General features: G+C 31.8%; 4 protein-coding genes across 8 annotated transcripts; 2 read left to right on the top strand and 2 right to left on the bottom strand.

Annotated features, from left to right (window-relative positions):
* Positions 1-841: 841 nt before the first annotated feature.
* LOC105676156 (A disintegrin and metalloproteinase with thrombospondin motifs adt-2-like) lies at positions 842-4,741 on the bottom strand. Of its 3 annotated transcripts, none has more exons than XR_001101364.2 (6): positions 4,469-4,739; positions 4,159-4,371; positions 3,290-4,032; positions 2,653-3,023; positions 1,964-2,594; positions 842-1,150 (listed from the first exon to the last, which is right to left on the bottom strand). XR_001101364.2 is itself a non-coding variant. In XM_067354707.1 (6 exons), exons 1-6 carry the CDS (start codon positions 4,583-4,585, stop codon positions 2,032-2,034), a joined length of 1,929 nt encoding a protein of 642 aa, XP_067210808.1. In that variant the 5' UTR covers positions 4,586-4,741; the 3' UTR covers positions 1,862-2,031. The 3 variants fall into 3 exon arrangements, 2 of the variants coding, with proteins under 2 accessions (XP_067210808.1, XP_012229255.2); XM_067354707.1 differs by lacking the exon at positions 842-1,150 and having other exon boundaries at positions 1,862-2,117; positions 2,196-2,594; positions 4,469-4,741; XM_012373832.2 differs by lacking the exon at positions 842-1,150 and having other exon boundaries at positions 1,862-2,594.
* Positions 4,742-5,162: 421 nt separating this feature from the next.
* Positions 5,163-9,168, top strand: LOC105676194 (lysosomal phospholipase A and acyltransferase-like). The gene is made up of 7 exons (XM_012373925.2): positions 5,163-6,171; positions 6,347-6,489; positions 6,569-6,803; positions 6,911-7,138; positions 7,330-7,501; positions 7,581-7,703; positions 7,803-9,168. Exons 1-7 carry the CDS (start codon positions 6,066-6,068, stop codon positions 8,041-8,043), a joined length of 1,248 nt encoding a protein of 415 aa, XP_012229348.1. The 5' UTR covers positions 5,163-6,065; the 3' UTR covers positions 8,044-9,168.
* Positions 9,169-9,265: 97 nt separating this feature from the next.
* Positions 9,266-11,926, bottom strand: LOC105676182 (TBC1 domain family member 20). 3 transcript variants are annotated; one of them, XR_001101365.2, is made up of 6 exons: positions 11,311-11,926; positions 10,820-11,063; positions 10,515-10,718; positions 10,113-10,332; positions 9,585-10,042; positions 9,266-9,522 (listed from the first exon to the last, which is right to left on the bottom strand). XR_001101365.2 is itself a non-coding variant. In XM_012373903.2 (5 exons), the coding sequence occupies exons 1-5, from the start codon at positions 11,744-11,746 to the stop codon at positions 9,737-9,739; spliced, it is 1,410 nt and encodes a 469-aa protein (XP_012229326.1). In that variant the 5' UTR covers positions 11,747-11,926; the 3' UTR covers positions 9,266-9,736. The 3 variants fall into 3 exon arrangements, 1 of the variants encoding a protein (XP_012229326.1); XR_001101366.2 differs by having other exon boundaries at positions 9,266-9,463; XM_012373903.2 differs by having other exon boundaries at positions 9,266-10,042.
* A 271-nt stretch (positions 11,927-12,197) lies between these two features.
* LOC105676162 (tRNA (uracil-5-)-methyltransferase homolog A) lies at positions 12,198-14,795 on the top strand. Its single transcript, XM_012373859.2, has 8 exons — positions 12,198-12,797; positions 12,876-13,028; positions 13,102-13,294; positions 13,378-13,505; positions 13,601-13,851; positions 13,915-14,149; positions 14,216-14,408; positions 14,504-14,795. The coding sequence occupies exons 1-8, from the start codon at positions 12,483-12,485 to the stop codon at positions 14,770-14,772; spliced, it is 1,737 nt and encodes a 578-aa protein (XP_012229282.1). The 5' UTR covers positions 12,198-12,482; the 3' UTR covers positions 14,773-14,795.
* The last annotated feature ends 578 nt before the right edge of the window (positions 14,796-15,373 follow it).

The following is a 15,373-nucleotide window of genomic DNA, read 5'->3' as shown; positions in this document are numbered from 1 at the left end:
TTGAATAATAAAATATTATATAAAATGTTTGTTTTTACGTTGTATGTTGTATGTATGTAGAAATAATTTGTAATTATTATACATGCTAATCATTTTTCAATTACTATTATTTGTTACAATGCAATATAGTAGATGTACTTCTAAAAATATTTTAGTTTTTTTTTTTCTATTATTTTCGGTACAAACTGTAAGTCCAAATGTTATATTTACTAACAGCAGTACAAAGCAATCAGACGAGTAGTGACGGGTAGTCACTCTATTCTTCCAAACGAGGATAAGATAATCAGGAAATTGTTTTATACGCTACGAGTTTGTCTGCGTACTATTAAATACGATATGAAATCTTAGAGCCCAAGTTTTTATTTTAATAATAGTGATTGCGACAAACAATGCACTTAGCAGTTCTTTTAGACACGATAATCGTTCTTTTGCTCCCTGTGTAATCGGTGAGATTCTGGCACATCAAGACAATATAGATATCGCCCGTTATTTTAAGTAAATCATTTTGATTGTATCCGTGTTTTAAAAAGTGATAAGTTTTTGTTATTTCAACAAAAGCACGCTATTTTATTTGTGATGCACTTTATTAGAGTCAAAACGTTCTGCATTTTGTATTATAATCTTATTGTACTACATATAGTGTAGAAATATCGATATGTCAAAATATTTTGATTACGCAAAGTATATTTATAAAATTGTTTTGGAAGGATACTGAAATTTTGGTACATCTAAATTTTGCTACGTCTAAAAAATTATGCAATGAATAATTTACAACAATGTTTCATGTTTGAACAACTATTTTATTCATTATATATTATCTGCAAATATTTTAAATTTCTTTTTTTTTACCCAAAGATATATGCACTCCTAATACTTGGGAGTTTAAAAAAAACAATAAGAAATATTTGTTCTTCTGTGATACTTTTTGGATATTTCCTTACTTCAAACGCATACGATACTATCTGGTCGTTTCTCTGCAGGTTCAGTTGCATTAATTTTTCGAAAACTTTTAAAGTTAATGGTATCCGTAAATTGGATGACAATTAAGAAGACTTGTAATTTTTGAATAATGTTTTAAAAGTTGAACGATAAATAAAACACTACAGTATATCACACGTATTTTTTTTGCTCCTGTCGGGTTCCATGCCGGCTGCAATATTATTTCGATATCTTGGGTGATATACGCATTTGTTTTATTTATTAAAATTATTAATGCCAATTTCAATATAAGAAACATGTTTAGTTTGCGTGTTTTAATTTTAAATATACAGGGTTGTTTATTAAAGGTGTTACAGGCTAGTACATATTTCCGAAACTGAATGACATAATTCTTATTTTCCAACGATTGTTTAATATTGAATAAAATTAATTCTTTTTAAAGCGAAGGTTGTTAAGGTTATTTCAAAGAAACCTGATTTTTTTACGCTTCTCTGATTCAAGCCGTCGTCTGTACACTGGCTTTGTAGCTTTTTAGTTTTATAGCTTTATAGTTTTATTTCCACAAATCAGTCATATCAATTAACAACAACGTGCTAGCTACTTGTCTCGTAACAGATCGTGTTAGTTTACTTTTAATATTCCTACGTGAACATTAATTTCCTTTTCGCAAAAATACTTTTCTTTCCGAAATGATCTTAACGACTTTGCTTGAAAAAGAATTAATTTCATTACACAATGCCCGCTTCGATACTAAACCGTCTCTGGAAAATGAAAATTTCATATTTTGTTCAGTTTCAGAAGTATTAGCCTGTAACCTTTAGTGAATCACCCTGTATATACTTGAAGATATAGAAAAGATTCATTGTAATTAATCGCAAAAATTTAAGTGAGGTACGGCATTGGTTTAGGAGATACAACAAAGTAAAGTTTCATAATTTTAATGCTTCTTTAGGTATGACAAACTGACATTACGAACAGTGACGTAAATAATCTGCTATTATTTGATTAAAAGAGTTTTGCTTACAACTTTCACGCATCGGCGGAAGAGGAGCTCCTACTTTTCATTCACACATGTAGATAATCTTTCGACAATTATTCTTGCGAGTAGCTTTCCGGCAGACAGTGATGCTGGCGGCAGTAATAATTTTGACCATTTTCTTCGTGACACCACGTTCCATCTGGAAAATATGGATCGACACGAAGGTTGAGCATTTCTTGGCGTGGTGTGTAATAATCAGATGATGCTCTCTGTTTACAATATATGGTACATGCTATCCACGGATTTTCGGCATCATAAGAATACTGTTTCCCTGGCTCTGTTATCGATAAATTTGCGTTCGCCAATTTGAATTTGATGCATTTCAAGGTAGTAAACCAGTCGATCGTTTTGCGTTTCCCGAAACAGAGTAAAGAATCATCGCACAGATTCACGTCGTAATATGGTCCTACGCAATTCGTTGTTTCGCTATTCCGATGTTTGCAAATACGTCGTTTGACTAGTACGCCTTTAGATTTCTGCAAGCAACCGCTTTGACAGGCGTCTTCCTTCCATTCACTCCATTTATCTGTATTACAAAATTTAAAATTGAATGGGGGTTCGATAATGGGCAGGCATTCTCCGTCACGACATTCTTTCCCGAGTGCACAATAAGTTCCTAAAAAAAAAATTGATAAAATTAAAATTAAAGTATGTAATCAGAAGAAGTGACGTACCATTTAATGCGCGCGCAGTGAAGTAAGACTCAGCTTTGTTAGGCGTCTCGCATTGTAAATTTTGACATATATCATGCAACGTGACCACGTTCGCATTTTCGTCGCGCAAAAATTGTTCGCATTGTGCTTTGGCGGTCCATTTTCTTCCGGGTAAACCGTAATATAGCGGATTATCAAATATGTCAGATGTCCACCAATCGTCATAGATATCGATATCATCAGATTCTCGAAGACATGAGAGATACATTTGTTTCAACAGTGGTTTTATTAGGTCATGACTATACTTGGACCATTGTAAGTCGGTTACACCCCGTACTAAGTTTGACATTATGTATGAATTCTTTCCCTTTTCATCGTGTTTAAATCCTAAACTGTTGAACATACAAATAATTAATCTTGAAAATGTGTTTTACTTTGCATTGTTTAATTAAAATTTTTATATATCTTATAATTTATTATTAAATTAGTTAACATACATAAAGTAGTTAATATATTCAACAATTAAACAATTAAATCTTTTAAAAAATTCTCTTTACTTTCTGACTTTAAATTGTACAATTAAATAAATTCTAATAAAAAATAGTGTATTTAATTCATACTAAACTAATATTACTAAAACTGATATGTACGAACTTACAGATGACCGATTTCATGAGCAGCAGCAAGAGATGATGTTTTTATTGCAATATCAAAGTCTTTTACAGGAAATTCTACTAGCGCGCATGACTTATCTGCATCGCATCCGCCACTGACAGTGGCTTTTCCCATAGTTGAATAGTTCCGATATATTTGTTCTTTTGATTTTAGAAAAAGATCCATTCCAGTTACGTAAAGGGCAATGTCCCAATGACGTGGATCATCGTCGTTCGGAGGATTGAGAGTTTTCTGGTATTTGCAGAACGAATGGAGCAGTGCTTTAGCTTCGCCGTTAAAAACTGGAAAATTTGGCGGTTCTGTTTCCAAAATCGTTAAATTTACCAAAGAAATACCGATACGAACACCCAAACTTGGATGGTGATAAAAATACTGAATCTTTTTCACATACTCTAACATCATATTGCGTATCTTTTTGATATCGTTGTCCAAATAATACATGAACTTGAGATATGCATCTGTGTCAACGAAAACAGCCAGTTCTATGATATATTCATCACTCATCTTTTTATTTTCTACATAACGTGGCTTCCGTTGAAGATTGTCCAAAGGATAAAAATTTGAATGGCTATAATATTGGACTAATCTTTTAATAAGGTGAGGTTTGCCGAATGATTGATTGATTTGTTCTCTAACGCAAACGTCGTCGATGAAGGACAGAGATGCTAACACGTTCCGCAAAGACCAAATCTCTATTATGTCATTTTCCACAAAAATGAGTCCTTTCTACTTAAAAATATATATATATATGTTTTTCACGTGTCAAACAAAAAGGAATAAAGATTAAAAGAATAATAAGGTGAAAGCATAACAACATTGAAAATAGTTTGTTTTTCATATGATACTACTGACCAATCCATGTTCTTGGCAAAAGTTGATGGCCGCAGAGCTGACATGATTTTCGTGAAGAAAGAAGCAAGGATCTGATGCTTTTAATTGCGATAGCTTTTCTGTGATAATTTTTGCGTTATATTTCCTTGCTTCAAACGCAGGCAACATAATCTGATCGTTCCTACGCAGGTTTAGCTGCATTAATTTTCCGAAAACTTTTAATGTTAATGGTATCTATAAATATGATGACAATTAAGAAAAGACTTGTAATTTTTGAATAATGTTTTAGACGTCGAACAATAAATAAATCACTACAGTAAATCACACGTACCTCTTTTGCTCCTGTCGGGTTCCATGCCGGCAGCAATATTATTTCACTATCTTGTGTGATATACGCGTACGTTTTATTTATTAAAATTATTAATGTGAATTTCAATAAAAGAAACATATTTAGTTTGCGTTTTCAATTCTAAAGACTAAAAAATCTTTAATTAAAAAGTACTTCTACAATATACTACAAATTCTTATATACATATGTTATGAAATTCTCTTGCTTGTTATATCTTAGAAGATCGCGTGCAAAACACATACTGACGCCTGTATTTATGAGTATCATTCTTGTCGTGACATCTAAGTTGCGTTTGCTTTGGACGTTTATTAACGTTTATGCGCTGTGAGCACTTACGCTTATAATGCTATTTTCATATTCATATGATGTTAATCGACGACTGACACTTTTTTTTTAATTAGGAGTGAAATCAGTTGTATTTTATTTGTAAATTATCGTAGTGCAATCATTTTGTTTCAGGTATTGAATCACATTTACAATTTTTATCGTTGTGATTAAATAGTTTATTTATTAAACATTCATTAAATATGTTATTTTTCGTGTGTTTGTTTCTTTTTATATTTATTATTTTTAAGTTTTTATAATTAAAAGGAATTTGTCTTATTTTTTTTGTATAATAAAATATTATATAAAATGTTTGTTTTACGTTGTATGTTGTATATATTTACGTAGAAATAATTCGTATCATTATACCATTATACATGCTAAATATTTTAAAATTATTATTTGTTACAATGCTGCCTACACAGCATGCATATCCAAAAGACGTCCAGAAGACATCTCGAAGATATTTTTGAGAGATACGATGTTTTCGGGATGTCTTTTGAACCTTTCCCAAATATGCTTGCTATGCGGGAGTATTGTAGAGATCTGTTTCTTAAAATTTTTTAGTTTGTCTTTCCTAACTTTCGGTATGAGAAAGTATTACTTTTTTGTGCCATACAGACAGACTCTGTAAGTCCAAATGTTTTATTTGAACGTTACGCTATAACACTTACAAAGTAAATTGTATTTTAATAATTGATAATGCAAAATGTGCGCGCGCGCGTATGTGTGTCAATTTTCCGTAGTTCTTTATTTTTACTTGTTAATAAATTGAACACTGTTTCCAGCTTATTTCTCATTCCTCGGCTTAAACTTAGAAATCTTTTTTAAATTCCAAACATATTATACATACGTTCTATAATATATTGCGAAAGAAAAACGCGATTACAGTCGATTAAGCAAATTGGAAAAACGGGCCGACTTTTGATATTTATTCTAATCATTCGTCCGTCGTTCCGATTGGCTATTGTCGATCGTGACATCTCCCCACAAAGATTGCATTCTGACCATTCTGACGCATGTGCGCGGTATCAGCTGATTATGCTTAACCATGCCTGATCATGTCCGACTAGATACAAACAGTAGTATAAAGCTGTCAGACGGGTACTGACGTGTACTCACTCTTTTCTTCCAAGCCAGGATAAAATAATCGAGAAATTGTTTTGTCGCTACGAGTTTACCTGCGTACTATTAAATACGATACAAATTCTTGGAATCCGAGTTTTTGTTTTAATAATAGTGGCTGCGACGAACAATGCACTTGGCAGTTCTCTTAAACACGATAATCGTTCTCTTGCTCTCCGTGCAATCGGTGAGACCCTGGCACGCCAAAACGAAACAGATATCGCCTGTTATTTTAGGTGAGTCATTTCAATTGTATCCGTATTTTGAAAAGCGATAAGAGAGAGTCTTTGTATTTTATTTAACGTTTATTGAAGTTTTTGTTTATTAAACGACACAGTAGATAGAAATGTCGATATGTCAAAATATTCTGATTACGCAAAGTATATTTATTCATGAAGGAAAATGATACAGTTCCAGGTGATGGCGGCAGTCAAGTCGAGGCAAAGATTAATAAGTCATCGGTAGTGCATTATATTTGCCAGAAAGTATCTGAGGATTATTTTAGCTTATGGCTGAATATGGAGCTGCTTGTACCCTACGTGATAGATTGCTTTGTATGTATTTGTCTTACATATTTTTAGCTTCTTGCTTCTGAATAATCTGGAACTGTAGTTTAAATTTTATTTATTGCAGATTGATAATCTAAAATTAAGTTATGACAATGTAACGAGAACTACAAGCAATCAACCTGGAGTAGAGATAAGAATACCAGGGTGGGGTGATCCGTTTGTAGTTGAATATATAGATCCCAGTAAAGCTTCGCCAGGCTCATACTTCAAGGATATTGGAAATATGTTGGTGAATGATTTAGGATATGTTAGGAACTTATCACTGCGTGGTGCACCATATGATTTCAGAAAAGGACCTAGTACGTACAAAAAATAAGTTTAATATATATTGTAAATAGGCATTTTGCGGCATGTATTTTATCCATGCACATTACAAATTTACCGAGATACAGACTTTGAACTTCAGGCGAAAACGAAGAATTCTTTATTAAGCTGAAAACTCTGGTGGAGGAAATGTATATAATGAATAATAATACACCAGTAACACTACTGGCTCATAGTATGGGTGGACCTATGACTCTTATAATGTTGCAACGTCAGAGTCAGAAGTGGAAAGATAAATACGTAAATGCTCTAATCACGCTTAGCGCTGTATGGGCAGGATCTGTTAAGGCTATTAAAGTATTTGCAATTGGTAAGTATTTCAATCTTGTATGTTGTAAAATTGTTGCTTATGATCATTAATAATTAATCATCAATTAATAAAATTGAATTGACAATATATCAATGTAGCACAAGCAAAACTTTTATCAGAAGTATTTGTTTTATTAAATGTATTATTTTATATATAAAACTTACATGTTGAATTTATTATGTCTATTGTAGGAGATGATTTAGGTGCATATTTTCTTAGACCAAGTGTATTAAGAAATGAACAGATAACAAGTCCAAGTTTAGGATGGCTGTTACCCTCAAAATTGTTTTGGAAGGATACAGAAATTTTGGTACAATCAGATGTAAAAAATTACACATTGAATAATTTACAACAATATTTTATGTACGGATTTGTTTGAACAACTATTATATCCATTATGTATTATCTGCAAATATTTTGAATATTAATTTTTTTCGCACAGAGACATAGGCATTCCTAATGCTTGGGAGTTTAGAAAAGACAACGAGAAATATCAATTGGATTTTACAGCACCAGGCGTTGAAGTGCATTGTTTATATGGCAGCAATGTGGACACTGTAGAAAAGTTTGTATATAATTTTGTCAATATAGAACGTTCAAATGCTTGAAATAGACATTTGATTTAAAATGAGATTGTTTAAAATTGACATGTACTTTTATATAGGTTGCTCTATAATGGAAAAGATTTAAATAGTTCTCCTCAATTAGTTTCTGGAAATGGAGATGGAACTGTAAATATAAGAAGTTTGGAAGCATGTGCACATTGGCAACAATCACAAAAACAAAAAATTTATTATCAAGGTTTTCCTGGAGTGGATCATACTAACATCCTAAAAAATAGTAGCATTTTAGCATATATCAAGACAATTTTAAAACGTGACGTGAATGTAAATGATTTTTATTGATATCTTTGAGATAAAAATCCAACAGATTAGATAATATTGTTAAGCATTCTTAACATTTTTTTATTTAATGGGCTTGATATAAATTAATCTGAAAAAATGCAATATAAAAATAAGACTAAAAATTTCAAGGAATTAAAAATTGCGGTGAAAGAAGTTTTTGCTTGCTAAGAAAAATAATTTTATCTACATTTTTAATAATTTATTAATCAAGAGATACAACATTTTAATTAAAAATATATTTTTGTTAACTATTGAACTATTGTTCATTAAAATATATCATCACACAACATACTAGTAAATATCAATTAAGAAGACTTATAAAGTAGTGCAGTTGCATTTTTGTAAATGTCAATACTTCCTGATATACTATTAACTCTGGTTATGCTTGTCTTATAAGTATAATACTATTTTGTTCTTCTGCACATATATTTTTATACTCAGTGTATATACATATTTATCAATTTCTATGTCGACCTCATGATCTCGCATGAAACAAACAGTGATGAAGTAAACACATGACTAGTAATATTCGGTAATAATATTCCTTAGAAAATATTTCTGTATTGTACAATAGTATTTATATATATATTATATATATATAGTTATACACACAGCATACTTATAGAACAATAGAACAATAGAATCTCAATTTTAGAGTTTACAAGTTAAAAACATATGCCAATATTATATTTACATTAATTCAAAGTGCAATGAACACGACAGAATATAGAATATTTAAAAATCAAGAGATTTACAAGGCATTTATTGTAACTAGGAAATATATGAGAGATAGCTCTCTATGTACTCTTTAAAATTTTTATTATAATTTCAAAATTATCTTAATATTATTCGGATGCACAACATCCTTCTTTGGTATAAGTAAACTCGCGATAATAAATTTATAACATTTATCAGAATTCCTTAAAAATGTTCTCACAAAATTATATTCATGTAAAAAACAAACAAATATTCTATATGTAAATTTAGAGATTGACATCAACATTATTTTCTGACATCACCTTATGATATTAATAAGCATAATGTATAATTAAATGTAAATTTGTAATATAAATAATTACAAATAAGGAACTCAACAAGTGATAAATAAATATTATTGAAAAACAAGACATTTTTATTATTGATCGTAATGATTATCATGATTTTTCTCTGCCTTTTTAATTAAATACATAAAATTCCTTCATCACGGATTATATCAACATAATTACAATCTATTATATTATTATTTATTTCTTATATACATGTATCACATGTACGAAATGTTTTCATACATGCTGTTCAGTTTTATTACTTCACGTTCGAGCTCTCAGCAATTTGAATACTTAGAATTGCCGTTTTTCTACATTTTTTACATACTTGCGATTCTTTTTTAATATTAACACGCACAAGAGTTCAGATCAGCCTGCAAAGAACACAGCATAAAGGCAGCATAGGAATGCACAAGATTCTGATTCATGTATTCTAAAACAGATTTGCTCAAATATTAACAACCAAATCTTTCAATTAATCCTAGCAACACATACTTCTTGTTCCTTTATTACTTTGGTGAAGTTCAGTTGTTCAGCCTTGACACTTCAATTTCTGTTTAGCGGCATATGAAAGAGATGGAGGATTTCTGTTTTAAAAAACGTGTAAAAATGCCAGTTTTTTACAACGGCTGATATATCTCTTAATGTCAGTTAAGCCCTGTGGAGGATCTTATAAAGGCATATATTCCCAAAACCAAAATAGTCATAACAGTGATGGTTTTATAACTTCTGATACGATAAGATATCCTTGGTGTCGATTGGACAACTTTTAATTTTCGTTGCCTTTCTCTCTCTTGACGGCTTGCCTCTGCTTTTGCCTTCCACTCTTGCTCTTTTATTTTCCTCTTATGATCATAATCTCTAACATCGTTAGTGATAGATTCAGGAGGATATTGTCGATATAAATCCCTTGCTTCTACTAAAAGTGTTTCAAATGGCAAGTCATCGGGTAACTAAAAACGTAAACTTAAAATAATTTCATTATACTTCTTTTTGCAATCAAGTTTTGTTAATTACACTTACCGTACACAATACCTTATGCGTATGTCCCATATCAGGCGTAGTGTTGAAGATTTCAGTAGCTCTATGTGCAACAATTACTGTACTCAAATAGAGAGGCATGAGTGGCGGACTACCCAGGAAATAATCAAATAATCTATGTAACAATTTCCTATGTTCTGCATACTTGTGTGCGTACCATGTTGTATATTCAGCCAAAGCAAAGTGTGGAAACAGTTCTACACTAAAGAAAAGAAAAATTATATTATTAGTATTAATTTTATTCAATAAATATATAAAATAAAGATGCAACCAAATTTTCAGAACTTATTTGGAGTATAATTTAATAGTATGCTCCAAATAAAAAATAACAGTTACTACAATTTATAAAAATTTAAAATATGTAATTAATGTGTAGCTACTAACTTTTCTAAATGTTCCAAAAGTGTTGGGTGCACTCGTTCCAGTAATGCGAATATGAAGAATAACTCTTGATTTACTTTTTCCATTGTCTTTTCCATAAATCTTTCCAGGAATTCTAGAGATATACTCTCGAGTACATATAAGCCTGCTTGCAATCCCATTACAAGTAACACAGTTGCTGCCACATCGTTATATCCCTGGTAGTAACTAAGTATGCATTATTTTATTTTGTATTACAATAAAATAGAAGTTACAATTTTTCATACATCATAACAAAATAAGTATAATTTATTATAAAAAGTACTAACTTTAATTGAGAATGTCTATGAAGTACCCAACACATGAGCTGTGTTAATTGTTCTTGAAAACTTTCAGTTTCTTTTTCCGTTGCATTATGTGAAATATGACTGCCACTACGTGCTACGTCCTTTAATATCTGTTGGTAAACCTCGTTTGGTATATAAGTATGTATAGTTTCTAATCCATCCACAGGCTCAAATTTTTCTTGTACTAGTCTCAAGAGTTTCGGCCATAGTATCCTTCGTATATCATCTACAGATCATCTTTATGATTTCAACATTTGAATACAAGAGAATAAAATTATTCTCAAGAAGGAACCATCTTTTAAAAACATAAACAACATTGCAAGATAATTTCGAAAAAATCATTTATATCCAAAGGCAAAGAAATTATGACTATGAAGGAATTGAAAATTGTCAAATTCCTTTAGTAAAGTCTCGAACAAAATTATCATGAGGTTCCTTGTTGATCATAACGTACTGTCACCTTGGCAAAGTACCATTAACGAAGCCTTCACTACTGCAGCCAAGTAGTCTTAGTTCTCCTAGCGTGAGATCTGGCTTGGCAATGCTACCACGAATAACGCTTATCTTCATCTTCTCATGAGAGGTAAAAAGGTCCATTGCACCAGAGTCGTTGTCGTTCGAGTCACGATCGTCTTCGTGAGTCAGCACCCCGTTTTGTTGTTTATTCGACGTAGCCACGTCATTGGGAAGTTGCGGCGTAACACTACTGTACCACGCTTTAGTGGAATCGGGCAGAATCACGAGAGGTACACGATCACATGAATCGATTACATTGTCCTCCTTCGTCGGTTCCGGTACATTTCTCCTGCGAATTTTGTTATGGTTATGGTTCTCGGTTGGCGTTGACGTTCGCGCTGATGCATCCGTCTCGGGCTGCATCAGGGACACTTCGTCGTTCTCGGCGTCCATATTTCGATAGTTTTTTTTGTGATTTTACGTCAGATATATCAGCACGCGTGTCATAACACTAATAATTTAATTATGGATATTTTAGAAATCCGGAAACTAACAGACAACCGCTAATCTGTCAAAGCCGATATCGAACGACACACCGTATTGTTACACCGGATACATCTATACATCAACGAACATTCGTCGCTGTCATTCTCTGTTAGTCATAAACTTTATTATGAATGATGGAGTTCGTGTGACACGAAAAATTTCCTCGCTACTAACGCTCTCTGATAGATATTACGGCAAGAATAACGAACAGTAGCCGAACTATCGGTAAAACTTGGTTTGAATCTCGGTGCTGTGGTGTTTGAGTCTCGACTAACCTCTTTCGAGTAATTCAATGATTCTCTTCATTTTCTATTTTCCATGACTTAAATCAAAATGAAAACAGTCTTTAAAAGTTCACATAACCCCGCCGAAAAAACGACATGTGCTTTCTTGTGATCAGTTTCGTTCTTTATTACCTTCATTACGATTGTTTAATTAATTAGCTAAATTGCATCTAATCGACGTCAGAATTAAATACGCTTGCAGCACGTGTTTAATTGCGCTTTCTTTCTACATTTATATCATTGTACAAAATTGGAGTAAACTGTAAGATTGTCTAACAGCATCATTGATTTTAATTACTTTATCTGACAGTTAAAATTATATTATTAAATTACGTATACAATTTTAAAAAGCCTGCATAATGGCTGATGCAAATGTCACGGAAACGACAACCAATGTCACAGAAAACGACAAAAATCCGTACGCGTATCTCGATAGAGAGGATTTTACATCTGAAAAATATAAAATAGAAGTGCGCGGTTTACCAAAATATTATGGAATTGGTGAATTCAAGAAGCTTCTAAATGAAAAGTTAGAATTACAATTATGCAAGGTGAAACCACCCCGGAAAGGCAGCGGTTGGTTGTATGTATGCTTCAGAAATGAAGAATGTCGTCAACGAGCGATAACTACTATAAATGGTATTTTATGGAAAAATAGTAAACTCACTGCACAGGTATCTTTAATATTTTTTATTTAAACTATCCCCTTAAAAATAGTTTAGTGATATTTTATTTTAAATCGTTTTTTTTAGGTAGCTAAACCAGCACCAGATCCATTTGTGAAAAGAAAATTGGAAGAAGAGGAGTCTAATCACAAACGTTTGAAGACTGATTCAAATTGTTCTCCTGTGGATAAAATCAAATTTATTACTACTCCTTTATGGAATATGCCATATCCAAATCAAGTAAGAGATTTATATATATATGTATATATATATCACTGTTAAAAATTATTAAATCTTTTCTATATATTTTTAGCTAGAACTCAAGCAGAAGGAAATGAAATCCATTCTGATAAAAATAGGTCAACAGATGCTTAAAGAAAGTAAAGCGCTGACAGATTGGATAACTTCACAAAGAAAATTATATGACGGATTGCCTTGTGAGTTACAGACGATACTTTCCACAGATATTACTGAAGCGTATAGAAACAAATGCGAGTTTACAATTGGTAATTATTATCATATTTTTGTAGATTTATACAATTATTAAAATTGCCAAATTTAATTTATATTTTTATTTCTTACAATATAGGTAAAGATACTGAACAGAACAAAGTTATAATTGGGTTTAGATTATCAAGTTACGCTTCAGGTTCTACTGCAGTAGGGCCTATCGATGATCTTTGCCACATTCCTGAGAGTATGAAGGTTGCGGTAAAGGTAAATTTTAGTTGTTGGTTTTTTTCAGGTATTAAGAGCAATAGGTTTGAAATTTATAAAATGTATGTATATATATAAAATTTTTATATGTTAAGATATTGGAAACATTTATACGCGAGTCCAACTTGGAGCCTTTCAATCCAGTCAATCATAGCGGATATTGGAGACAAGTTACCGCTCGAATTACTCGTGCCAATCATTTGATGTTGATAGTAGGAATACAGGCTCAGGAACTAAGCAGCGACGAATTGGAAAAGTTGAAGTCACAGCTGCGAATATTTTTCGAAACGGGAAAAGGCGTTGACGCACATGTCACTTCGTTGTACTTTCAAACGTTGGATAAAAAGTGAGTACATCATATAAATAAAACTGCAGTATATCTTTACTTGTACAATATTTAAATTCGCAGGAGTATAGGTGGCGAAAGCAACGACACTTTGTATCATATCAGTGGTACGGAATATATAGAGGAAACGCTCCTTGGAATGAAATTTCAAGTTTCGCCTCAAGCATTTTTTCAAGTCAATACATTAGGAGCAGAAGTTTTATATAAAGCGGCGATTGGTCTTGCTGAACCCACGATGGATACATCGCTACTTGATGTGTGTTGCGGCACTGGAACCATAGGCCTCTGCTTTTCGAAGGTATGGTCGATATTATCATAAAGTTTCAAGGCATGTGTATATCGTATATAATATGGATTGTTGCAGCATTGTGGCGAAGTACTAGGAATAGAAGTAACGCCCGACGCTATAAAGGATGCAAAGGAAAATGCTGTCAAGAATAATATCACCAATTGCGAATTTTTCGTCGGAAAAGCGGAGGACATTTTATCGCCTGTCATTCAAAGGGCGACAAAGTCTAATATTATTGCCATTGTGGATCCACCACGTGCTGGCTTGCGTAAGTTATTTCTTATTATTTTATTGTTGCACGTAAGATTACGAGTATCAGTATTATAGAAATGTCAACTTACCTGCGTGTTGATTTTTTTCTAGATCAAAAAGCGTTATTGACGTTACGCAAAGTAAAAAAGTTGAATAGATTGGTGTACATATCATGCGACCCTCGTGCTGCCATGAGAAATCTAGTTGATTTAGCACGACCTAGTTCAAAGCAATATCTCGGTGAACCTTTGGTGCCAGTAAAAGCCATTGCAGTGGATATGTTTCCTCATACCAAACATTGTGAATTGATAATGTGCCTTGAAAGACTATCGAAGGCAATGAAATCAAACGAATGTACCACCCAAGAAAATACGAAATAAAGAATACTTAAATGTTTTATCAATGTTTGCGTAGTTCTTGATTGTATGTGTATTTTATATCAAATTGTGTATATATTTAGAATTTTTTCCTGAGAAATAACAGGTTGGCAAATTTTATCAGCCTTACATTTATGGCTAAAAAAACCCATTTTATTTTTGTAAAAAAAAAAATTATTAATAAAATAATTACCTGTTTTCTCGAGTAAGTATGATTTGTGTCTGAATAATTTTTTTATTTGATATAATAATAATAATGATGATAATAATGATAATAATAATAATATATAATAATGTTATGTTTGAACAGTTTAAGTAAACCTCTAAATATTTTCATTTGCAAATTATCTGATATATTTGAATAAATTTCGCTTAATCGACTAATTTCTCGCTTCTACTACTGAAAGAACGAGAAAATGTAAATTTTAAATGGAAATATCATTAGTATATACGATCTTCAAGATCGAGACAATTGTCAATTACAATAATAGTATGCATTAAAGTTTTCGGTAATTCGCTACAGTCATATTGAATTATATCATCAGGAATAAGAAATCATATCAAATGTTTTCCTGCACTATATATTCAAATAAATTAGTTTCTT

The sequence above is a fragment of the Linepithema humile genome, chromosome 5 (genome assembly GCF_040581485.1).
Source record: "Linepithema humile isolate Giens D197 chromosome 5, Lhum_UNIL_v1.0, whole genome shotgun sequence".
NCBI classification, from domain to species: Eukaryota; Metazoa; Arthropoda; class Insecta; order Hymenoptera; family Formicidae; genus Linepithema; species Linepithema humile.
The sequence above is the reverse complement of the archived record's forward strand: the minus strand, read 5'-3'. Positions and strand labels throughout refer to the sequence as shown.